The following is a 26,289-nucleotide window of genomic DNA, read 5'->3' as shown; positions in this document are numbered from 1 at the left end:
TCCTAGTAGTTTCAAACTTTAATAAGTAGTAATCTTGAGGATTTGTGTATTCTGTTCCAATACATACGTGGATTATTTACTGTTGAGTTGTCATCGTTCTGATTGACTCAAAAGCTGAAATAAGGAAAACTCCTCACACATATTCATGAAGAGCAGTGTAATGTTGCCAATGTTTTCATTTTCCCCGTAAATTTTACATTTCTCTGTTTTGTTTTACTATGTATTATATATGCGTATTACTTATCGCTATAAGTCTTTTCTTGTACGCTGAAAGAAAAAACAGCTCTGTTAACGGTAAGGGGAACAGAAATTACAAAATTAACCTTATTTAGTCTGTAATTTGCCATATTCGAGTCTTGCGAGAGCAGGTTCTAGTCTCGGTGAAGTTCAGCATTAAAAAGTATCATCGCATTTTGGTGCGCAGTTTGAAATTGTAATCCGCGAAGGAATGGTGTTGTGATCACAAACTAGATACCTTAAACCACTCGGCCTTGGTAGGTACCTATAAAGTAAGAGGTGAAAGTCAAATGTGTGTCCTAAACGACATTTTAAGATATCCGTCAAATACTTTTAGTTCTTCTAATTCATTTTATGGAATAATGGATCACAAACTAGAGGAAATAGTTATTTTAGCCTTATAAGAGCTAAGTATCTAAAGGTTTATAAACAATCTCTTCTAATTTCTTCACTCCCAAAGAAACACAAAGAAGTAAAGAATTAACAATTATAAATAAAAGTATAAATAATTAGTTTATATATTAGTTTGACTGATATTTATATGACAGACTGGTTGGTAAAACATGGATCCATGCAATACTTACCAGTCTTCGTGGAAAAAGCAGGTTACAATGAAAAATGTCACTTACGTTTGAATAGGAATGTACATATTTTTAAATGAGAGCAGTGCAAAGACTCGGTATGGCCAAAGTACCAGGACGCAAATGCATCAAGACTGCCACATCCCGTCAGTGGGAGTCAAAACACTGAACGTTCCTCAGATAATCTCTAAAAGAAATTGTTAATTTATATCAGACTAAGCATTTAAACACACTGTTAGCCTTTAAGATGATATCGTTTCGAACTGTCGTGAAACGGCATGGAGAGACTTCTTGAATAAATAAATCTAAGTGGGAAGAAACTTAATTATTGTGGCTAAAATTTATAAAGAAAAAAACATGTGGAAATAGGATTCTGTAAATATCTGTTGACCTTCTTACAAAATATCATTAATGTAATATTCAGTTGGCCGAATTCATAAACTACACCTTTGTATCCACATTTTTGTGATTCCATGCTGACTAACACTTTCGTTGCCAAACAGTCATTTAATTATCTCCGCTGGAGATGATGAGCATTCTGGATTTTGATTAAATATGAAATGCCGTTCTACAGGTTAATGTTCAAATGTGGAGTTAAAGCAGGACATTTCATGAATTTTTCACATCATTGTACGAAATTTTTGTATAAAAAATATTTATATATCGTCGGAAGTACTGTAACGATGCAATATTATGCTGGAAATAACAAAAATTATGATTAGTGTTAATGATGCTCTGACATTTCGTCAGACAAGATGTCTTCACGTTATATACAATTTAATTTGGATTATTGGCCATGGAATCTTTAGTTTTAGCGCTAGGTTTTATACTACCGTAAGTTTGTCCCTGACAGCAGTTTTAGGAAAATTAGTTTTCTTTGTATTGGAATTATACTAGTCTTTAATTTTTTGATTATTAACTTAGCCATGTAAGGAAGTCACAAATCTGTATAATTGATGTGAAATAGCATGTCGCATATCTGTTTGCACTAAGTATACTCTGGAAACATGAAATTAATTTAACAAAAATACAGTAGTTTGGTAGAATATAAGATAAACTAATTTAAAATATGTACTATAAAGGTAAGAAAATCATAAATGTAAAGGTAAGTGGTTATGACGATGGTATGCTAGGAAAAATATATATTAAGCAATGGAATATCGTTTCCTTAGTTTAATTTGTAGGTGGCACTTACTGAGGATTCGCAGTAATATGGAAACTAGATAAGAGTGTTTGTTGTCAGTTGTTTATTAAGATTAGCCTTGAAGATACGTTTCGTTTCGGTATCACCTAAAGTTCAATGACCGAACTCAAACCTGTTTCAGTGTCACCCAAAAGTCATATTGGAGTAGAATCTTAGGATGTGCCATTTGTTCGTTGAAAGCAGCCACTTAGTAGATCTTTGATTCATCTTCTGTTGCAGTGAGTCAAGCTGTTCTCCATTATAAACTTTTGAGAATTATAATTACTCCCTACATATATTTTCAGCCGTTTTCTTTTTTTCTTTCTTTCTTTTTTTTTTTTTTTTGTCTGCTACACCTCTTTTCCTTTACTAACCCTGTTCACTGAAAATTAGAAAATAAGTTTCAAATGATCCTGTATAATCTGGTTGATTTCATTGACTGAGTATTTTAAATATCACTTTATCGTTACACCGCAAAACATCATTTTAATTTCAAAATCCGTTAATGATTTACAAGAGTGTTTCAAACCTTTTGCTTGACTTTTTTATACAGTAGTTTGCTGTATAACAGGACGTGTCGTCTTAGTTTAATATTTTTACAAATGTAAGGAAAAATCAATACGAAATAGATCATTATAATATATTTTAAGTGCAGGATAACCTCAATGTTTTAAAGCGATTATATTTGTAAAAAAAAAAAAAAAAAAAAAAAACTGTAGCCGAGTTTAGCCATCTTGTATGTTTTTTATTAGGTTGCTGGTACCTTTGTATTCAATAAACAGAAACGCCAAATCTTGTGCAATGATCATTAAGAATATCTATCTATGTCTCTCCTAGTTGCCAAGCGAAGCTGCAGTGGAAGAGTACGAAGAAACTTCTCGGCAAGAAATATTGATACCCTTTGTTTCCTTACAATTTATGATTTTTACTTTTGAGGTCAACAAGAAATATCAACGATGAGTTATTTATCATAAAACTTATGACTTTACTCGTATAATTTTGATGATGGAGGAAGATTCGAAAATGGAAAGTGGAGAATGCTCCACGAAATCTGAGATGGATCTCAATGTTACAACTGTTTATATAAAAGTAGAACCATTGGATGATGATGAATCATTTTTTGACGAAAACACAAGTCTATTATCACCAGAAATTAAAAATGAAGATGACGCTGAGGACCCAGAATATATATTACCAAATATACCAAACGAGCAATTCGCTAAAGACACGGAATCTAATTTACTGGATGACAAATATGAACAAATTGAAAGTAAAGAACTGCCATATATTTCAACCTCTAAGCCAGAAATTATTTCAATAAAGCAAGAACATGATGAAGGTGGAACGTGTTCAAATATATGTGAAACTGTTTTGGATATAAAGGAAAATGATATCTCGGACGGAACATGTGAAGTGATGTCGAGTAATACGGAAGTTCAGAGGTAATTTGTTTATTTATCTAAAAGAATAACTATATTATTATTTATAGTTCAATTAATGGCTAATATTAGATAAGAAACAAGAGAATATACAAGCTTACTATTTCAAAAATGTAAGCTAACGGTTTATAAGATAGCTTGTATTACTTTCAGAATTTGTATGATTGAGTTATAACTACAATTAGAAAGCTTTCTTTCGAAATGGGCTCATATAAGTCAATAAACAATTTAACCACAAGAAAAATATATAATATAACTCGATTCAAGACACTATAGTTTAACCTTCTCAGGACGAACAGCTCAACCGTTGAGCCAGCAATTCAAACCTCTCTAGCTCAGCTTCTAATTAACCTAGAGATATGATTTTGGTATTTCTTTAGAAAGGATGGAACTTTCTAATCCTGTGTATACCATTCATGTAATGGGTCACGCCGTGAAGGGGAGGGGGCAAAGTTGGGTGTTTATAGTTTTCCGTTTCTCCCTTCAGAATTTGGGGGGAGGTAACTCCCTGGTGGAGCTACAAGGGTAAAAAATGGCATCCATACAGACAAATGAACATACTAACTAGTCATACCCAGTCCATGACTTTTGGGCTTGAGAGGGGTGAACAGGAGTGGTATTGAATTTACCATTTTTTTATTGTAATTTTCTTATAAAGACAAAAAATATTTCAAATTTGAGGAACTCTGGCAACATTGTTATTCATCGTACGGAGTTAAAAATCTCAAATTTACGACAGATATTTGGGACGATGATACACAAAAGTCAAACCTGTCGGTTCAATACGAATGAAAAAAGAAATTCGGAACCCCGAACCTACGTGACACATCCTGTATCTTATTAAATATCCACTCTAATGTACTCTAACGTTGACAGCCCTAGCGACATTCGTAATTATCACAGACACACAAATCATACCTCGTTGAAAACCTTATAGACCAGCCATTCCAACAATGTAACTTTTTTGTGTCTCAGGCCAAACCAGTAAAAGAAGAAGACGACGAAAATCAAATTTTTGGCTGGAAAGTAAATCTTCCGAAATTTGTCGGATTATGGCAACGCTGTTATTTGTCGTACGCAAGGAAAAAATTCTCACGTTTACGCCAGACATTGGGAACAACGATATAAAAAAATGAATGGTGTAGTTGCAATAGGAGTGAAGAAAAAGATCGGAACCTCCAACCTACGTGAATCATCCGGTATTTTTTTTTTCGATACATTGAGGTATACGCTAATATCGGCAGAGTTGGCCACGCTCCTAACTGTCACAAGCATATTAGCTATACCTCGTTAGAAAGCTTATATAACAAACATCCCAACAAGGTAACTTTCGCATCTGTCGAGCCAAACTAGTAAAAGAAAAAAGACGAAAATGAAAATTTTGGGGGGAAATTCAAATTTTTCAAAATTTTTCGGACTATGGCAACGCTATTATTTGTCGTACGCAAGGAAAATAATTCTCACATTTGCGCCAGACATTGAAAACAACGATGTAGAAAAATGAAGGATTTAGGTGCAGTAGGAGTGAAAAAAATTCGGAACGCCGACCCTACGTGAATCATCTTGTATGTTTTCGAGAGATTGTGGTATAAGGTAACATTGGCAGACTTGGTCACGCTCCTAATTGTCAAAAGCATATCAGCTATACCTCGTTGGAAAGCTTATAGAACAGACATTCCAACAAGGTAACTTACAGAACAGACACACATACACACACGCACATACACACACAGAGAGAGAGAGACAGAGAGATAGCGAAAGGAAAACGGTTATCACCTCAGAACGCATCGTTCTACGTTTAGCCTGGTCAACGTCAGCTGTAGCTATCAGTTGAACCTAAGGGTCGTAAATATGCAATACATTTCTTTCAACTCCCTCCTTTTACAAGCTATTTAGTTTTAGAAAAACAATCTTCCTGCCGAAGCAAAAGAAAAGAAAAGTAATGATCTTTCGACGAACAATGTAAGTTTATTCTCTGCCGTTAGTAAGATACAATTTTTCTGCATTCCAACTGCACTTACACGCTTTATTTGTTGCACAATTGTTCACCATAACGGAGGTAAATATGAGAATTTTTTCTTACATACGAGAAACAACAGCGTTGTCAAAGTCCGACAAATTATGAAAGATTTGATTTTCCCCCCCAAATTTTTATTTTCGTCGTCTTTTTTTTAGTAGTTTGGCCCGACAGACACGAAAGTTACATTGTTGGAATGTTTGTTCCATAAGCTTTCCAACGAGGTATAGCTGATATGTTTGTGACAATCAGAAAACTGGCCAAGTCTGCCGATATTAGCGTATACCACACTCTATCGAAGAGAATGAGGATGATCCACGTAGAGTCGGTGCACCAAATTTTTTCCTCCATTTCGATTGCACCTACACCATTCATTTTTTATATAATTGTCCCCAATGTCTGGTGCAAATGTGAGATTTTTTTCTTGCGTACGAGAAATAACAGCGATGCCATAGTCCGACAAATTTTTAAAAAATGGATTTTCGAACCAAAATTTTGATTTTCGTCTTCTTGTACTAATTTAGCCCGAGAGATGTGAAAGTTCCCTTGTTGGAATGTGTGTGTTATACGGATTCCAACGGGGTATAGCTGATATGTTTGTGACAATTAGGAGCATAACCAAGCCTGTCAATGTTAGCGTATACGATAATCTCTCGAAAAAAATACAGAATGATTCACGTAGGTTGGATATTTCGAATTTTTTCCTCCATTCCTATTGTACCTAAACCCTTCGTTTTTTTATATCATTGTTCCCAATGTCTGGCGTAAATGTGAGAATTTTTTTCCTTGCGTACGACAAATACCAGCGTTGCCATAGTCGGACAAATTTGGAAAAAATAATTTTTTCGCGAAAAATTTTGATTATCGTTTTCTTCTTCTTTTACTAGTTTGACCCGAGAGACACGAAAGTTACCCTGTTGAAATTAGTGTTTCATAAGATTTCCAACGAGGTATAGCTGATTTGTTTGTGACAATTAGGGGCATCACCAGACTTGCCAATGTTAGCATATACCAAAATCTATCCATAAAATACACGATGATTGACGTAGGTTCGGTGTTCAGAATTTGTCCTTCCATTCGTATTGAATGTAAACCCTTCATTTTTTGGTATCATTGTCACTAGTGTCTGGCGTAAATCTGTAATTTTTTCCTTGCGTACGGTATATAACAGCGTTGCCATAGTCTGACACAATCTGAAGAAATGTATTTCTGTTAAAAAAAAAGAATTTTTTCTTCTTTTACTAATTTGGTCCGAGAGACACAAAAGTTACTTTGCTGAAATGTCTGTTCTATAAGGTTTCCAACTAGGTATGGTTTGTTTATGTGTGACATTTAGGGGCGTCGCCAAGCCTGCCAACGTAAGGGTAGACGAAAATTTCTCGGGAAAATAGGAACAGGATGATTCACCTAGATCCTACCTTCCGATTTTTTTACGTAGCTATTGTACCTTTGCCCTTCATTTTCTGGTATAATTATCAATGTCTGGCCTCCAGGTGAGAATATTTTTTTCTAGCGTACGACTAGAAACAATGTTGCCCGACTCACAAATTTCGAAAAAAGTAGACTTTTCAGTTTTTCTCTTCTACAGATTGGGTACGGTAGCATCAAAGGTTATCTTACTAGAATCTTTGTTTCATAAGCTTTCCAACAAGGTATAATTCATACCCATGGAAGAATTGGGAGAGGTGCTATGGCCGCCAAAGTAAAGCTCTACGAGTTTCTTGAAATTCCTGCCCGTCCTGCAAAGGTTAAGCCCATAAATCAAACGCGCAAAAGAACCTGATTATGAAATTATATTTAATCTTATTCCTGACGTAATAATACGCTTTTAGTGTTATAAACATATTTGAATTTACACACTTTCTTTCTTTTTAATTTTTAGGCCTTTTGTAGTTCTTTGTATTCGAATTTGACGACATCTTTTTTTAATACTTTTAACTGCATTTCAAAGAACACTTATAACTCATTTTCTACTGCTCTAAGTTCGATGCACGAAGTGTTTTGCTCTACGACTTGTGTAATATAAAATATCTATCGTTCCGCCAGTAATGAGAGAAGGTTGATAGAAAGTTCGATTACATGGATAAATATCGTTCATTTCGTTGGTTTATTCAGAAAATCTTAATAAACGTTAGCAACATTTCGGAATGTTTTCTATTAGAAATTATAACACCAATATCAAACTTTTCACTAAGGGGCTAAATTAGTACTGTTTTCAGTTAAAGTTCAATACTCTTGTACATCTTGATAAATCTGTAGAATAGAGATGCACAAGGAGGAAAAAAAATTAGTTTGGGGATTCATATCTTTTAAAAATATAAAAAAGCAAAATTTAATTTTCTGCGCAAGCCAGGTGTACTTGACTTGGTGGAAAAACCTTTGTGGGAAGCTTTTCATGCTTTAAATGTTAAAAAGAAGAGCTATGGTTGCGAGTCGCTGGGAGATAGTTCCTTACAAAAAAATCTGTCGTGTTATTGCATCTAAATGAAACGTGTAAGTCATAAGTCAAACAAATATCTAAAGATACATGGTATTTTTTATAACGTAACCTACTGCACTGTTTTATTTAATTAGTATCAAGTATTGATGTGGCTTTGGTATTGCTGTGGATGTCTCCCATATTAATCTTTTTGTAAGGCTAAAATTCGGTCATGTTTCGTTTTAAAAAAAATTTGTAACTGAAAATGAAACACAGGCATCTCAGAAAGACCCAAACTTATCTTGAAGTTCTGTGTGATCATTATATAATGTATAAAACGTATGAATATTGCTCATATATGTCAGACTTGGTGATTTTTGAAATTGCAGTGAGAGTTTGATTAAAATCTGCGACGTTAAAATATTTTCACGTTTGTTTCTCAGTATATTGCTTTTAAATGTTGGTACCCTTTTTTGTTTTCATTCTGATTCCAAAAAATTGAGATAAACATAATTTTAATATGCAGATTTTAGTGTAACATGCTTTTGATTAAATGATGGAAGCCTTAATAACGTTAGGTAGATAATAGGCAAATTTTGTGTTCCAAGCAATAATTTTCAATATATTTTCTTCTACTAGGACTTAATTTTATGGTCCAAGCATAAATTTACGATATTTTCGTCTATTTTACTAGGACTTCTGACGCACACGGTGATGTATACAATGAACCGAGAAGTATTCAGGAGCGTGGTGTATCAAAAAATTTAACTCATAAAGGAGAAAATGCGTTTACATGCACTCAATGCAACAAATCATTTTCCCAAAAAGCCCACATGTTGAGACATTTATTAATTCATAAAGGGGAGAAACCGTTTTCTTGCACTAATTGCAACAAATCATTTTCTCAAAAAGCCCATCTATCAAGACACCTATTAACTCATAAAGGGGAAAAGCCATTTTCTTGTGCATTTTGTGGAAAGTGTTTCTCAGTCAAATCTAGCATGATGCGTCATAATATAGTCCACACGGGCGAAAAACCATTTTCTTGTACACTTTGCGGTAAGAAATTTTCTATTAAAAGTAACCTTACGCAGCATATGTTAATTCATTCTGGTGTCAAATCACATACCTGTAACTTATGTGGTAAATCTTTCACTCAAAAAGATCAAGCAAAGAGACATATGTTGACGCACACAGGTGAAAAGCCATTCCCGTGTGACCAATGTGGTTTAGCATTTGGTCATTTACATAATCTTAAAAAACATTTGTTACTTCACACGGGAGAGAAGCCGTTCTCTTGCAAAGAATGTGGGAAAAGTTTTGCTCGAAATCACTATCTTCAAAAGCATTATATAAGTCATAGACGAAAGGAATTGCGTAAACAGAAGTATGCTTCAAAGTGATTTTTCGATTATTTTATAAGTTATCCTTTATTTGACATATTAGAATTATTTCTTTGATTTATAAAAATGTTTTTCAGAGTATGCAAACAATCATTATTCTAAGAGACTTTGTGTTCCTTTATGATTGAACTTTAATAATAATAATAATATATTTAATATCAAACACTGTAGTTAAGAATCTGAAGCATGGTAAGTTATAAAACTTATTAATACAATACTATACAAAAAATAAATGCCAAAATTCGTGATAAAGTTCATTTAAAAGAAAACGTATTTCCTGTTTTTAACATCAACAAAATAAAATGTGATTATGATTAATAATATGTTAAAAGCATAATTATATTTTATAGTGATATGCTGAAAGTCTTAGTAAATTATAAATTTACTCGTAAAAAAGGGAAAAGCGTGGGTGGTGCCTAGTGTATTCTGACTCATATAAGTGGTTTCTTCCATGTTGCGAGAAGATAAACTATTATCTAAACAAATTAGATGTGTAGAAATGGTTATGTTTTGTGTAGGTAACGGCATTAATATCTCAATTACGAGACTCATTATTTTCATGAAGTTATTTGCTTCATAAAACTTCTGCATACAGAATCGAAGCTCTCCACAAAAAATTCTGAAGATTCAATATGTTTTAACGCACTTCGAAAATATAGAGCTGAAAAGCTAACATGAAATATTCTGTACTAAATTTTAATCCTATTTTGAGAAAGTTTATAACTAGACTATAGTGTCGAGAATTGTGAATAATAAAAAGTAAAATTAATGCAAAGTGATTGTTGTGTATTCATATAGAGTGTGCTAATAAATTAGGTCAAAGAACTGTAAAAAATGATAGCACACACTAACATAAAAGTTGTTCAAAGTACGTCATTCCCCATGATATTTTGAACTCCCAAGCAGTTAAGTGACAATAAGTATAAAAATAGAAACATCGACTCACCGTAGAAATAATTATGCTAGAAAGACATGCAAAGAATGTACAAGGATTTTCAACAATAACATAAAAATCAATCGTGCTCTTAGTTACAAGTGCTTCCAAGTAGGCAAAAACACGCTTGGACGGCAAACAGGTATCCAGCCGAAACAGCGCTTGAACAAAAACCGCGTAAGGACAAAAAGAGCGCATGCAAATACCGCATGGACAAAAGCAGCGCATGAACAAAAACTGCACAAGGATAAAGCGCATAAACATAAACCGCGCAAAGAAAAAAAAATCACAAAAAAATGCGAGTGCAAAAAGCGCATGATCAAACACAGCGTATGAAAATACCGCATGGATAAAAACAGTGCAAGGACAAAAACAGCGCATACAAATACCACATTGACAAAAGCAGCGCATGAACAGAAACTGCACACTTACAAACATCGCATGCAAATAAAACATGCGCAAAAAGAATGCATAAACATAAATCTCACAAGAACAAAAACAGCGCATGCATATACCACGTGGACAAAAACCGCATGGAGAAAAACCGTGCAAGGACAGAAACAGCGCATGTGAATACCGCGTAGGCAGAAACAGCGCAAGGACAAAAGCAGTGCATATACAAAAAAAGCACATGAACAAAAGCCGCGCAAGGACAAACAGCGGATGCAAATAACGCGTGGACAAAAACAACGCATGAACAAAAACTGTGGAAGGACAAAAACAGTATATGCAAATACAACGTGGGCAAAAATAACGCATGGACAAAAATCACACATGCAGAAAAATAGTGATGGGCAGTGGGAATATTCCCGGTGAGAAGGAATTTAAAAAATGGGAACATTCCTTGGTTTTTTCCCGGTCTATAAATTCCCGGGAAGGAATTTTTTTTTCATTTCTTTACTTTATCTTCCAAATTATAAGAACCATATGAGTAATTACTTTATTTTAATATATTATGATTTACTTCTAGGAATGAAAGAATTTGGAGGTTAAAGAAATTAAAATTTTTTGACTGTACTTATATAACTTATAATATGTTTTTTTTAAAGTTCCATTTCCATTTGCCCTAAAATGTAAGGCAATTGTTTAGCATTGGGGGGCGAAAACTAGCAAAAGGTAAGATGATTTACGGAAGAAATGTGTTGATAGTGATGTTCAAGTAGTAAAAATTGTGTCGAACACATGTTTTTAGGGCAGTAGGGAATTTGTACAAACGTAAGGGTAAGTGGAAGTGATTTATGTGAGAAAAGAAAGTGAATTGTTTGTAACGAAGATCGAAAACAACGAGCCCTGCGGGCTTTTGACCCGACTTTACTCGCTCGGCAATGCTTTCTGAATTTAATGTTGGTAACGTAATTTAACATATGAAACCATAAAACAACCGCATCGGAATAGAATATCGCAAAAAAAAAAAAAAAGTAGGTGCAAAATCTGGCCCCCCAAACCTAAACAATAGCCAAAAGTAGCAAAGTACTAATTTACAAATTATGAAAAGGATTCATTTTGTAAAGTAATGTAGAATTATGTAGAAATGGAGGTCCATTACTATTAATAAACCCTGAATTACCGTTAGTAATAGATTTCGGTCTGTCTCCTCTCTCTAATTCGAATTTCTGAAGAGGTACTCGGACTTCTCCTGTGTGTGAATTAACGCATGAAATTTTGAAAAATGGACAGGAAGGAAGGTCTTGTATGGCAATGTTACATGCAAAATTATCAAGATAGGAAAGTATTTTGCAATTATTGTGAACATACATATTTACGTGCAAATGTTGACAAAATGGTGGGACATGTCTCCTGGCAGTTGCCCAACCTAATTTGTTTATAAGATTTAAAAATTTAATATGTTTATAATATCAGTAGTAGAAGTTTAGAAAATCCACTAACATGTAAATTTAAACTTTTTAGCGGTTTAAAGATATGTGGATTTACTAGACCATTTTTGAAATATATTTACTTTCATAGAACATATTTGTAAATAAATATCCATTTATGCGTACTCTCTAAATATAATTAAATAACATAACATCGTTTAGAATATACATTTTAAAGACTCCTCTGGGGACAACACTAATAATATACTATGATATAAATCGAATTTAACTTTGAAATTATAATAAGAAAATGGAATTTTCTTTGTGATTGTACATAAATTCCCGAAAAATATATTCCCGGGAATTTACCCCCCAATACACAAAAACACCACAGCGACAAAAACCGCGCACACAAAATCAGCAGAACAAAATACCGTTAAAAAAAGTCATTTAACATTTTCCACTAGGATCGCTCGCGCTCTCGCTCACTTCCAATTTTGCTCGCGATTATTTACCTCAATTGGGCTCGTTCTCCCAACTACTTTCTTCGGCTTTTCTCGCAATCACTTGATCTTCCGCTCACCTTTCTCGATTGGGCTCGCGCTCCCAACTACTTTCCTCGGCTGTTCTCGCGATCACTTGATCTTCCGCTCACCTTTCTCTACTGAGCTTGTACTCGCCCGGCTTTGCACTCACACGAGCTTGTACTCTATTCCTAACGGCTCGGGCTGACGCTGACTTCTCTCAACCTGGCTATCGCTCACTCGGACTCCCTCTAACTTCCATCAACATGGCTCCAGGTCGCTATCTCTTCCCCATACTTGGCTCGCGCTCACTCAGGCTCCTGCTATATTCCCTCAACTGGTCTCGCACTCTCGATAACTTCTCAATTTAGCTCAGGCTCGCGATCACTTCCCAAAACTGGACTAGCGCTCACACGGGCTCGCACTTAATTCTCTCGAATGGGTTCGTGGTCACTAATCCTAAGTGCGATCGCGTTCACACGGACTCGTGCTCACTTTTCTCAACTGATTTCGCGTTTACTCGGACTGGCGCTCACTTCTCTCAACTGAACTCGCGTTCACTCGGACTGGCGCTCACTTCTCTCAAGGGAGCTCGCGCTCTTTGAAGCTTGCGATCACTTCTTACAACTGGGCTTGATCTTACTCGGTCTCGCATTCGTTTCTCTCGACTACTAGCGGATCCAGAAGGATCAGTTGGAGAAAGTGGTTCGCTTCCTGGAAGATGAGCGTAGCTTCAAGGTGACTAAAATTTTAGTTAGCAAGTATGGGATGCATACTAATCCGGGGTTGCAGAGGGGTGTAAACCTGATTCCCAGATTCCATTTTGGGACCCGAATTTGTGTGTTTTTTTTTTAAAAATGAAAGTATGTTCTTTCTTACGGCTTAATGAACTCTTAGATTCATTGCCGCAGTAACAAAATACGCAAGTGCATTCTCCCTTGCGCTGTACCAATTAAGTAATTACTTTCATAATTTGGTTGCATAAGAGTATTCTTTATATTCTTCTTCTCAGTCAACTTAAAGATCCATCTGAAACTCTATAGAACTCTTTCTTGCACTTCGTAAATATTCCTTTACGAAAATGACACACACACACAGAGAGAGAGAGATGTTGAAATATCATACGCAGCTAATAGCAGAGACATACGCAGCTAATGGATCCCGGGAATCTGGATCCCCTCCACAAAATCTCGATTTTTCTGTAAATTTCGTCTAATTTTGGTGGTGATTTGACAAATTTTAATATAATTTATTCTCATTTTAAGTTTGGAATCCCTCCCGAAATAGTTCAATGTACGTGCCTATCACGAGGTATAACACATGTATAGCTTACTACGTTTTCTTCATTCATGATGTGTTGGGTTCAATTCCTGGTGTTACAGCCTTGAAAGGACTAACTAACGCCAATAGCACTGGTAAAAAGTGCCCTCGCTTCGATAAATTTCGGATTTTCTTTTAAAATCGCTAAGTCCAATGTATCTATTTTAAAACAAATCCATTCATGGGGTCACTAGCCAAATAAACTCAAAACTGGAATTTTTGAACGTCCATTTATGCCAATGGTAAAAGTTCGATGGTTGAATACGTTTCGAATTGGTCTTTTTATACTAATTTGAGGACACTGAGGCTAATGGAAGGATGTTTCAACATATTGGTGCACGAAGCGACGAAAAAAATGACATCAATGGGTGGATATGCATACTCCATTCTCGTGACTCCATGAACGGATATGCGTTAAAATAGTTCAATTGGATTCAGGGTTCTCAAATTAGTATGAATATAGCAATTAGAAATTTGTTCAAGAGTAGGCACTTTCTACTAGTGGCAAAACCATTTGTTCCCTGGGCGCATTACAGTGATTCGGATTCCACCTAAAACGGCAGATGTACGTTTCATATAGCATCGGTGCTAAAAGAGACAAGCTTTCTTCATATTTTGTTGATATTGATATTTGAGAGGCGTGTCATTGTGAGTTGTGGTATAAGCCTGTAAAGCGCTTACTTCTTTCGATTTGATTCGAGTCCATGATTTTAGCCAAAGTATGATAAACAATGCATGTATTTCGAAATAATTGAAAGCCACACATACACCCTGTTTTCATGTGCCTCCCCGAATTTCATGAATTTCTCATTACGGGATTTTCACATGTTTATACTGCCTCTTCCAGTGTCGGTCGCTTCACCAAAAATGACAACAGAGTCACGTTCTTCAGTTTCTTACTCATCTTCATCACACACACTAACAGAACAACCGTAAATTAATATATAACGGGTTGAATTTGAAATATGTTAAAATTGCAGTCCACGCAAAAAATATTTTCTCTGTCAATGTAACAGAGTAGGGTCGCACGGTTAAAGCTTATCTTGCCATTTGTTATCTGCCATTAAGCCCTCCCATTTCTCCTCTGTGTAGATAAATATAGGTTTCCTTTGTTGCACTAAACTGATCGCAGGAAAACTTGAAGCTTGACCTAAATCTATCGATTTCACTATCCAATAGAATGCGAGGGTATGTTCGGGTCGTCCACTCCTATACATGACATTGTTTTCAGTGTCCTCTCAGAAAAAGACATAATCTTTGAACTGTAGCACTATGCGAAGAACATTTCCTGATGGGCAAAATGTTGGATTTTCGATGTATTTCGTTTTGTGAAATTCAATATTTCACCACGACTTTAATTTGTCAACATTGTTGAGATTTTCTTAAATGTATGTTCGGATTGCGGCTCCATAAATCGTACCAAAATCTTCTGATGTATCAAAGGTGAAGAAAACTTTTGTATGATCGGTATAGGACCCAGAATTCACGACATGTTGGAAGTTAGAGATAAACCTTGGGATCATGTATCCATAGAATTGTTCATTTCTCAAGAAAAAAACTTTCAACTGTATTCAATTGATGTATTTAAAGATGAATGTATCAGGAATTCAATTGCTGGTACGTTTAGGAATTTTTCACTTGAACATAAGAAACATAAGACAAATATAGGACACTGTTTCAAAACTGTATGCAAAGGGTATTTTGGTTTGTTGCTTGAGCTTAACGTTCCACGGGAACAACAGGGCGGCTAAAGGAGACGTTCACTTACTGATTACAGTAGAATCCGAACCACTTTTTTTATTCAAATGTACTTCAATCGGGAATCGAACCGGGTACCATGAGCACCGTATAGGGTATTTTGTCCAAGTTCACCGCCTTTGCAGTGGTATAGTTGAGTATGTAAAGGAAAAAAGCATTAGACCAGACTTAGAACAAGATGTTAGAAATTGGCTCTATTAAGTAATTTGTTAAATGTAGCTTTTAGAAACGCAGTAGAATTATAGATATTCCTATAACAACAATAAGATTATATTATACTAGCCATCGCCTAGGGTGAGGCTTCACCTCCAGACCCCCAATTTGCTCGGAATACAGGCTCGCCCAATATAGCAAATGCTAATACGTGTTACTATGGTTCAATATTTAGCATTCTTCGTTCTGTATATTTCGTATAGAATTGAATTCGGCTAAAACTCTGTCACGAAATTCAGACATCTCGTAAGGCATTTTAGTGAACCACCGCCAGCTCTTTTCCTACAATTTCTCTTTATTCAGGTAAGGGCAATTGAAGTTTCGGGACCAGAATTTCATTTCATTATCCTTTCTCTAGGACACAATTTTAAAATATATCTTTCATACAGAGTGAGCCGACTTGCCCTCCTTCCTACAGCTGTTTGTCCAACGAATGAATCATATATTGCCCTTTTGGGGCTTATGGTGTCCGCCTAAAGAACTAGGGACAAAAGTATTCATAATTCAAATATGTGTGTATAAAGTACTATTACTACCACACATTTTGATTCGACTCTGCTTGACTTGTTACACAATTTGGATCGGTTGTGAAAAGGCAATATTTATATTTGCCAATGATAAATGCTGGAAATAAAAAAGAAAGAAAATTGGGGGGCGGTCGCCCCCTCCGTGGATCCACCAGTGCTTCCGACTTGGTTCACGCTCACTCGGACAGGCGCTCAATTATTTCATTGAGGCTCGGGCTCACTTGAGCTCGTGCTGAATTATTCAGCCCGTGACCGGCTGGGCGCGAGTGCCGCGCTCGCGAGTGTTAGGCTTGCTAGTTTGGACACCTATGATAAAAGCAGATTATGCATGGCCCGCGATGCTCATCCTTTTCCAAAGCAAACAATAAAGCAATAGTCTAGCAAAGCACATTAACTCTTGCGCTGAACCCGACTCTTGGCTGGATCACGCTGGCTTGTACCTGCCAAATTTTAGTATAGACTTCATCCTACTTTGAAAAAATGAAATGAAATCTTTGAGTTTTACGTCCCACGCTTATGCGATTTCATCCTACTGTTGATTCCTACCAGTCAGGACTATACTAACAAGTAACACTTCCCAAGTATAGCACGCCGATTTTGACATAGTTTGGCAGGTAGATACTACACATAAAACAAATGAATGCGTGTTTTTTTTATTGTCTGAAAATAAAAAAAAACGGTTACATGGGCCAATAACCTTCGCCCAAAATTTGGAAGTTGATCGAAAGGCAATAACACACGGACTGGAGTGGACGAAATTGTGCAACAGATATTGTAGACGTAAAATGAGGGAATAGAGGTTTCGTATTTTCATGAGAAAAGGTGTGGGGCAGACCCTTCCAACCTTTGGTCATAAAATATCAAAGGTGCTAATAACAGTATATCAGAAGTGCATGAAGAATTAGAACGAAAGTCAGTGTAGTGACAATACTCAAAAATAAACGAATACAGATTTTTTTTTATTTTCCGCGGAAAAACGGTTTTATTGTCCAAAAGCCCCAGCCCAGAATTTTGAAAGTTGACGCCCGAAAGGCAAGAAGTTAACAGTGAAGGAAACTTTGTATATATATTATAGACGTAAAATTAAGGTGTATACATATTATAGACGTAAAATTAAGGAATATGTATTTCTTAATGCCACAAACCTTCTAAACCGTTGATTACGAAGTATTATTGTCCAAATAGGCATACGTCAGAAGTTCCTAAAGGATATGGAGAATTGTAACAAAACTTCTTATCGGGACAATTTGCAAAATAATACACGAAACATGATTTAATTTTTGCGGAAAAATTTGGGGGCTTCATCCAATAAATTTAAATATTACTCTAATAGCAGAGGAAGGAGTGAAGTATAAGCAAATGAAATTGTGTGTAGATACTGTATGTGTAAAATAAGGCCTGTCGTGTTTCTAAAGTATCTCTGTCTAATTTGCTTCAAATTGGTCACTTCAACAGCAAACAGGAAATAAACCGACACGTGTTTTTGTTCATGCGGGAAAAACCTTGTAAGGCTTAAAGGCGCCTCCTGAAATACCATAAAACACGCTATACATTTTCTGATTACTGTTTATCTGCCAAATCTGAAGAAATCGGATGGGTACCCTTGTGATCACGGAAGGCCTTATTTTACATATACAATATCTACACACAATTTCGTTCCCTTCGGTCCATTCTTTCTGCCACCCAACGCCTCGGTCTACCGAACATTTTTTTTTGGGGGGGGCGGAAATACGAAACACATTCCCTCATCTTACCTGTACAATATCCGCACAATTTCATTCACTTCGATTCACTTCATGCCTTTCGGACGTCAAATTTCAAAATTTCGGGTGGAGATTTTGCCCCTAAAACCGTTTTTCCGCACAAGAAACCTATTCGTTTATTTTCGCGTATTGTCACTACACAACGTTTTGTTCTTATTCTTCATGTCCATTAAACACTTCTAACATACTGACATTAGCAATTTTGATATATCGTGATTAAAGTTTTGGAGGGATCCTTATACCACTCAACCACTTTTTTCAGGAAAATACCAAACCCATATTTTCTCATTTTACGTCTACAATATCTGTGCACAATTTCATTCACTTCAGTCCACTTCTTTTTGCCTTTCGGGCGTCAAATTTCAAATTTTCGGTTGGGGCTTTTGCCTCCTAAAACCGTTTCTCCGCGGAAAATTAAAAAAAAAACACGCATTCGTTTATTTTGTGTACTATCTATCTGCCAAATTTAATCAAAATCGGAGTGTTACGCTTGGGAAGTGTTACTTGTAAGTCACGCGTTATTCAAAATAGGCCAACCTCTGGTGCTTGGGGTCCCGGGTTCGATCCCAGCCCCCGCCAAGTGAACTTTGTGGTGGACAAACACCGTGCTCGTGGGTTTTCTCGGGGTTCTCCCGTTTCCTCCCACTTTCTTCATTCCACCATTTCACTCATCTCTCATCCTCACCGTCTCCTTTAGCCTAACCGGCATAACCGTGGGACGTAAAACTCAGAGATTTCATTTCATTTCATTTTCAAAATAGGCCAAATAGAGTATCCAAGATGTCAATGCGAAGAAATAGGCACATCAGAACAGCACGTATTATGGTGTCCATTACCTGAAGAACGGTTAGAGGGAAAAGATCAAATAAATTGGAAAGAAATAAACTAAATTATAGCTAATGAGGTGGACTATAGGATATTAAGCAAAGTAATAAATGACATCAGAAGAAAGAAGAGAACAATATACTAGGTAGAAAAAATCATTTAGAATGTAAACAAAACGGAGAAACAACAAAATATGAATTATGTATATAATAATAGTGTAGCTGAATGAATGGGAGAGTGGTTGTGATTCTTTGTGGACCGAAGGACTCCTCGAGGAACGTCGGCATTGCGAGTGTTGCAGAAAGAAACTGTGTGCACTGGACACATCCCCGGGTAAAACCGGTGTAAACAGTAAATTTATAAATGCCTTTAATGAAAAAAAAAATATCTCGGAGCGGAAGCACAATCCAGTATCTGCACTGGCGTATTTAAATGACATGCGAATCTTACAAGAAACAGACGTGAACGTGTTATCCGGACATCCGAATCAAACCTAGTCTATTTAATAAACATAACAAAAATATGTTCATGCAGAAACAGTTAGGTGCTATGGACAATGGAGTAAGTCTCTGGAGCCCATTAATCCTGTTAGCATAAAAACAAATTTTAGACTCGCAGTGACAAAGCTATTGCATCAACATTGTTCATTGGAAAGTCATCCTTTGTAGTTCATTCTCTCAGCATGAAAGAAGTTCTGGAAGTGAGTGTGAGCTGAATTGAGAGAAGTGAGCATGAGCCCATTCGAGAGAAGTGCGTGCAAGCCCAGTTGAGAGAAGTTATCGCAAGCGTAAGCTCAGTTGAGGGAAGTCAGCGCGAGCTCAGTTGAGAGAAGTGAGTGCAAGTCCGACTGAACGCTACTGCACTGAGGATTAGTGAGTGCGAGCCCAATTGAGAGAAGTGATCGCGAGCTCAAGCTTTGTTCAGGGAAGTGAGCGCGTGTCCGAATGAGTTCGAGTTCAGTTCAGAGAAGCGAGCACGAGCCCGAGTGAACGTCAGCCAAAACAAGAGAAGCGAGCGCAGTTACGAATAGTGAGTTCAAACTCGAGAATTTACAAGCCCGAATGAGTGCGAGCCCAATTGTGGTGAATGACCGCGAGCTGTTAAAACAAGTGTTTTCGAGTGCGAGCGAGCCTAGTGCAAAAAGTTATCTATGATATTTGTCCATGCTGTGTTTGCTTGAGCTGTTTTTGTCCGCGCTTTATTTGCATGCGCTCTTTTTGTGTGTGCACGTTTTTATGCATATGCTAGTTTTGTGTACACTGTATTTTAATGGGCTGTTTTTGTCCACGTGTATTTACAGGCGCTCTTTTTGCTCAACGCTCTTATTGTTTGCGGGTTTTTGACCTAGAACCGGCAAAGAGTACAGACTGTGTCGAAAGAAAGTCAGAAGAGTTACGGAATTGCTGTTTCATTGTTCATATTTTTACAGATAACCCATGTCAGGATGTTATTTTTTGTGATTTTGTACGTCTGTTACTCCTAACTGTACCCTTTTGCCCACAGGCATAGTCTCACTTTTCCATTTTTTCATATGACAAATTCCGTCTTACAGTTTGTCGACCTAGTAGAGTAACACCTTCTTCATTTTTATTTAAGAATAGAATTATGCACAAATCAACGCAACAGACGGTGATGTTTCGGTTAAAAGATAATGGACATGGAAGACCCATCACACAATTAGACAATCTCATCAGCGTACTTTATCCTATACCTTTATAAGTTATTATGTAGAAATGTGGCCCACTTTTAATTGACGTGTTCTAATTTATGTCAATGATCGTCTAAATACTGGTTTCTTATATGAAGAAAAATCTTGAATTGCAAGCCTGCAGTGGTGGTAGGAAATTGTCATCTATGAAAGTCTGACATTGGCCATCAGAAAATCCATATTTCAGCAATGTGTAAAGGTTTGCTAGTGTTATACTACAGGTAACCACGAAGGATTTCTGTATGACAAAAAATAAGCACTCGACCTTACAAAAAATTACGGAATACCTGGAAATAAAGGAAAACTGCCTACATCCTACAGTATATCATTCATAATAAGATTAACATTATATAAGTCCGGTGTCATAAAATTGGTGGTCTGAAACACAACAGTCTAATCTCTTTATTTAAGTACACATAATACTGAAATTCTTTTTACTGAAATGCTGTTTAGTATGTCGCATGTTATTTTCAAACAAGCAATGACACATTGGTGGGAGGTAATGGGCTATGGGCTTCAACTCTTTATTTGTGCTTAGGTTTTGAAGGTGAGTATTCTGTTTCGGAAAAAGAATTAACATTTCCAGTTTCACTAGGGTACCTTTCCTGATCACCCAGAAGTTCCTGCACCGCTCATAAAGCATCTCAAAGGTTGCTACAATTCAATTATAGAGACCATTGTTTTTCTCTACGTTTGAAATCAAGAGTAAAAACCAGGTATCTTTTCTGAGAAGCTTGTAATCAGTGCAATATTGAGGTAATAAAGTAATTTAGTTTGTGAAGTCGAAAAATATGTTCACTTTGACACTTTTTTTTAAAGTAGGATACGAAGCAGTACACATGTCTTAAAATATAAACTGTCCGTACAAAGTGCGGACTTACTGCAAGCTACACTGAGATATTTCCCAAATAAGGTGAGTTCTATGTAAGCCTTGACTGCAGTGAAGACTGAATGGGTCAACAGAAAATCAAGTGTTAAAAGAAACGCCAACTGCATGGTTCTTCTAGTTAGGCAATATCGATTGCTGCGAAGTCACTTCTTAAAACTTGTCGATGTAGTTTATTACTTCTTTATATGTATACTTAACGTATATGTGGAACCTAATTTTGAAATTGTATAATTCCAATCTTTGCGAGACTAGACAGACATTCTGCAATACTGGCCAAGATAAACTAGAATGAATTCCAGAGATTAAATCAAATAATAAAAATTAATCCAGATTATAAGTCTCTTGAAGCTGTACTTACAATGATTTCTTTTCTCTCAAGTCTAGAGGAGTGCGCAAGAGAAAAAGGTCATCTAGACATGGCTGCCAACTAGATATCTAAGTTTCATATATAAAACAATGCATGACAATAACAGCTAAGTCAGTCAAAAGTTGGCTTATTGGGTAATACAGTAGTAAGGAGTGTGGTGGGAGCAGAGTCTTACGATATTGAAAAGAGAAGACAGAAGTGTACTGTTAGAGACTTTGTGGGTCAATGATTAGTGTCACGGATCTGTGAGTAATCGTTCATTTTGGCATGTGTTCAGATCCTGTCAAAGAATGTATTTTTTAATTTTGGTACCGCTTTATTCGTCGTGGTTCGGAATAACTTTCAGTCTCTTATTTTACTTGTACACTTGTCTTTTCTTAGCAATGCCATGGCGGAAACGGTCCATACCCATGCCTGTATCTTCATTGTACTGGGGCTGGGAAACACAGCAAACTCGAACACAGACACCGTAAAAGATATTCACTGAATTATACGTGATTAAACTACGTATTAAATTTGTAACAAATGACAAAACCAAATTTTATATAATGGATGTATAATGTTACTCAATATCAACACATATATATATTGTTACACTAACCAAGAAAACAAATGAGTTAATAACTCTTTAAGTAACCAGAGTGCACAGCTGCTATAATTGAAATATACCAATGAAATAGGTGGCTCGATAAATGAACTAAACAACTCACGTTAGTCTTCGGCTAGCCAATGTTTCAGTTCTGTCGCCGTCTTCAGGTTGGGTCCCTGATGCTTCCTCCGTAATTAATGTTCCAGACTGGTGTTCGTAAATGCAATCCTTAGTGTATATGGTAACAGACGAAGTCGTGTTCCAGGGTTCCACTTATCGTGATATTTACCGCAATGGAGAATGAATTGATCCTCTTAACACATACGAGAAATTGATTAACTCGGTCTTCACATTTAAAATACTTCACAACTAGAACTGTTCGACACAGATCAAACTGACGAGGCGCGTAGGTTCATCCCATACAAGGGTATGTTGCACGTTTAGACGCGTACTTCACAACACACATAAGCGTGGATCTTACGTCCGCAGAAGTGCCTGAAGCACTCCAGCACTCTTTTGCTCAACTATAGAATATGAATCCTGTGGCTGGAGTCTCCCGCTTATGACGTATCATGTTGAGGCCAAGCTCTTTTGGTGAAAAGCTGCGGATGCTTCGAATTAACCAACCAATGATGGACTATAATAACATGTAGGTGTATCTGCAAGTGTCCCGTTTTCTGGACTCGAGAAAGCGATAACAAAAAATAAGTTGTTGTTTCCACATCATATGCTCATATATAGCCATGGAATCTAACTGAGGCTCACCAACACAATTGAAAAAATATACCAAAGCGATGAGGGAAGAGTTTCTAGAACGTATGGAAATATACGAGGCTTGGTTAATAAAGTTTAAAATATATCAAAGGTTTTGTTGATTCTCCTCAAATACAATAAAATAGGCTAGGGTCGGAAATATCCCTTTGGCCTCGAACGGACCGAGCAAATAGTTTTAATTTGTGAGAGAATCCTGGACTGTAAAGGGTTAAAGGTCTATATGAAGTTGTTACTGAGAAGTCACTGTATTTGTGGAACACCCTGTAGGTGATCACTAGTTGCTGAAGGTTCACTATGAAAATTCGGTATATTGGGACTGCACTGTATATAACGAATCACACTTCATTTGATAAATATAAGGTTGTTCAGCCTGTATGACGATAAGCTATCTTTTATGTTCATAAAGCCACCTTCAATAAAACATTCATTATTATTTCATTTATTTGTATGTGCAGTTTATAGTTCATTTTCTTTCTCTTATTTATTTATTTTTCAATTATCGGTTTCTCACCATGATTATGTGCGTTTCAATTTACTTTTCAATCATTTTCACTAAACATATAGCATATTTAAACACATTAAACCAATTGAATATGCAAATAAACATTAACGTAAAAATACTTAATTACTTAGATAATAACAAGAAACATGTATTACGGTACAGCTTCGCGCAGATCGGCACGCACCATCTTTAGACGGTTACCGTAGAGAACTCACAACTCTTTACCTCCAAATAATACAGCTTTGCACTATATTACTTGTAGGTTCAGAAAGTTCGTCCCTTCGACAATCGTCTAAAACTCCACGAAGGCACGGTTCACCTTACCGTAACGGTCCAGATTCGGACGGAATCACCTGAGGCGTGATAAAGAAAATAGATAAGAGCATCACCTACTTTCACAGATTGATCACAAGTAATTTAACAACCACGTTCTCGCCTTGTCATGCAACCTGAAAAAAGAACAAACAAACCTAAATATTTTCAGTGCCATTTATTATGAGTAATTGGACGTACCTGTAACATAGTGTATATTTTACATTTTACTTTGCCCCAATTACGTAGTTGGTTCGTAGATATGCTTTGAAACTTTTCACGAGAACAATCTTAGTCCGTGATGGCGCACTATCGTTTGTGATCACAAATCCGAAGTCTTCCCATTAAGAATCTGATGAATCCTCTTGCAATAACTGTCCGTTATATTACTTTTATAGATTTACTGAGCCGGCTTCCCTGGTAAACGTGATGGCTACATTACAACGTGAATTCGCTTGAATAAATTGACTTCTTCAATAATTCTTCATATTAGTCGGTATTTAGACGTCCATTCTGTTCAGGTATACCTTTCCAAGTCCTTTGATCGACATAAAGTCTCGTTCACCACCCCCTCTTGTTATAAAACACTTCATGGGGCAGATTTAGTTTAGAGAAAGCTTACGAAATATCCACTAAAACACTCATATCAGCAGTACTATTTTTACAGATTATTTATAAACTTTTGGGTACACTTATAGTTTTTGTAAAGCATAGCACAATTCATATACTTTTAAAATGCGTCTGGCGTTAAGACTCGACTTCGATCAAGAATTTTTGTCGAGTCATTCTTCGTACACAAACACTTACACACCAAACTCCAGCTTTATGCGTCTGAAGTTCTCTTTACTTTCCTCTTCCTTTTCTTCTACTCTCTTTCTTTTAGTACCACCAGGCGGCAACACAATCAGCGGAGAGCATACACCACACAAATTGTACGAATTCAAATGAACGTCACAAAATACACTAACGCAGAAGTTGCGTTGAAACGAAAAATATATCAAGCAAAAATTTGGAGTAGTTACACATGTATGTCGAATTCGGAAGTCTTGCCTGAGAACAATGTGAGCGGCAAGATCGAAATTCCTAATATGTGTATTTGGTGTAGTGTAAGATGTGTGTGTGCACGTTTTTACAACAAACTTAATCAATGCTCAAACTTTCTTATTCATAATATTTTATAATATTCAAATATTAAATATAAACATCTAATATAGCATGAAAATTATTATATCAACTAATATATATATATATAGTCATACACGAAACATTAGTAAATCGAAATGATTTTCAAAACAAGTATCTCATAAGACAATTATAACATTAATCTCTTACTAATTACTTAAAGTACTATATTTTCAACTTACTTAATATCAAAAATACTAAAAGAATACAAAATCACTTAAAATCTTAAGTCCCAATAATTATATTGCTCAAATAACAAAACAAAAGATTTATTGAATTTTTTCAAATAAATTTAGAATCACGTGTCAACTCATTTTTTTTTTATCAGTATTACTCACAACGAATGTAAACTTTTCATTTTTTTAATCAAATCATCAATCATAATAGGTACGCAGACATCAATACTAATGCACGGATCTTTGTAATATTAGCGAACGCACGATCATTGGCTGATACAATCATTACTTAACTTTATTTTTAGCAAATCTTCCTATTAGCAATGGCAAAATATAACTCTCTGACACATTTAAGGGCATTAATCGCAAACACATATCACATAACAAGAGGGATATACAATCCACCTCTAAAAACATTAAACATTTACAATAAATACTTCCTACTTATCTAGCATTCATAAGCTAGGCATTCGAGAAGTAACGAGGAATAATTATTTCCGAACGTGTACAGCCTTCAAGTGGCCTCTTGTTTCACGTTTAAATACGCTTGCATCACAACAACGAATTTACGTGAGGATGCCGCTGTACAACAGCCTTTTGGCATCTTAGAAACAGCCCTAAATCATTTAAAATGCTCAACTGCCACTCAGTTGCACTGAGACGTATACAGCCCAAAGAAACTTCACACGCAATCATTCTGTTCGCTTAATAACCATTGTCAAAACCTGATAAATTTATGCCTGATTTGATTAACATACCATAAGCAATGGGACCTGTCTTTTACTAGATTGTACAACGAATAAATTTCTTCCCCATTTTCTTCCTTTTTTTAA

The 26,289-nt window shown here is 36.0% G+C and overlaps 1 protein-coding gene across 4 annotated transcripts in view; it reads left to right on the top strand.

The window, feature by feature from the left end:
• Positions 1-26,289, top strand: part of LOC145691044 (uncharacterized) — a 108,719-nt gene that overhangs the window by 7,105 nt on the left and 75,325 nt on the right. For 2 of the 4 annotated variants that reach the window (XM_081766653.1, XM_081766654.1), the window contains exons 2-3: positions 2,839-3,443; positions 8,571-12,196. The exons of 1 other annotated variant lie outside the window; for it this stretch is intronic. In XM_081766653.1, coding sequence (XP_081622779.1) covers positions 3,004-3,443; positions 8,571-9,279 — 1,149 coding nt within the window. In that variant the 5' untranslated portion in view covers positions 2,839-3,003 and the 3' untranslated portion in view covers positions 9,280-12,196. Of the gene's footprint in view, positions 1-2,838; positions 3,444-8,515; positions 12,197-26,289 lie in introns of those variants that run through there. One more of the 4 variants, XM_081766655.1, reaches the window with a different exon arrangement.

Source organism: Thermobia domestica, chromosome 7 (genome assembly GCF_964235325.1).
Source record: "Thermobia domestica chromosome 7, izTheDome1.hap1.1, whole genome shotgun sequence".
Classification (NCBI taxonomy): Eukaryota; Metazoa; Arthropoda; class Insecta; order Zygentoma; family Lepismatidae; genus Thermobia; species Thermobia domestica.
Note: the sequence above shows the minus strand (reverse complement) of the source record. Positions and strands in the feature narration are given on the sequence as shown.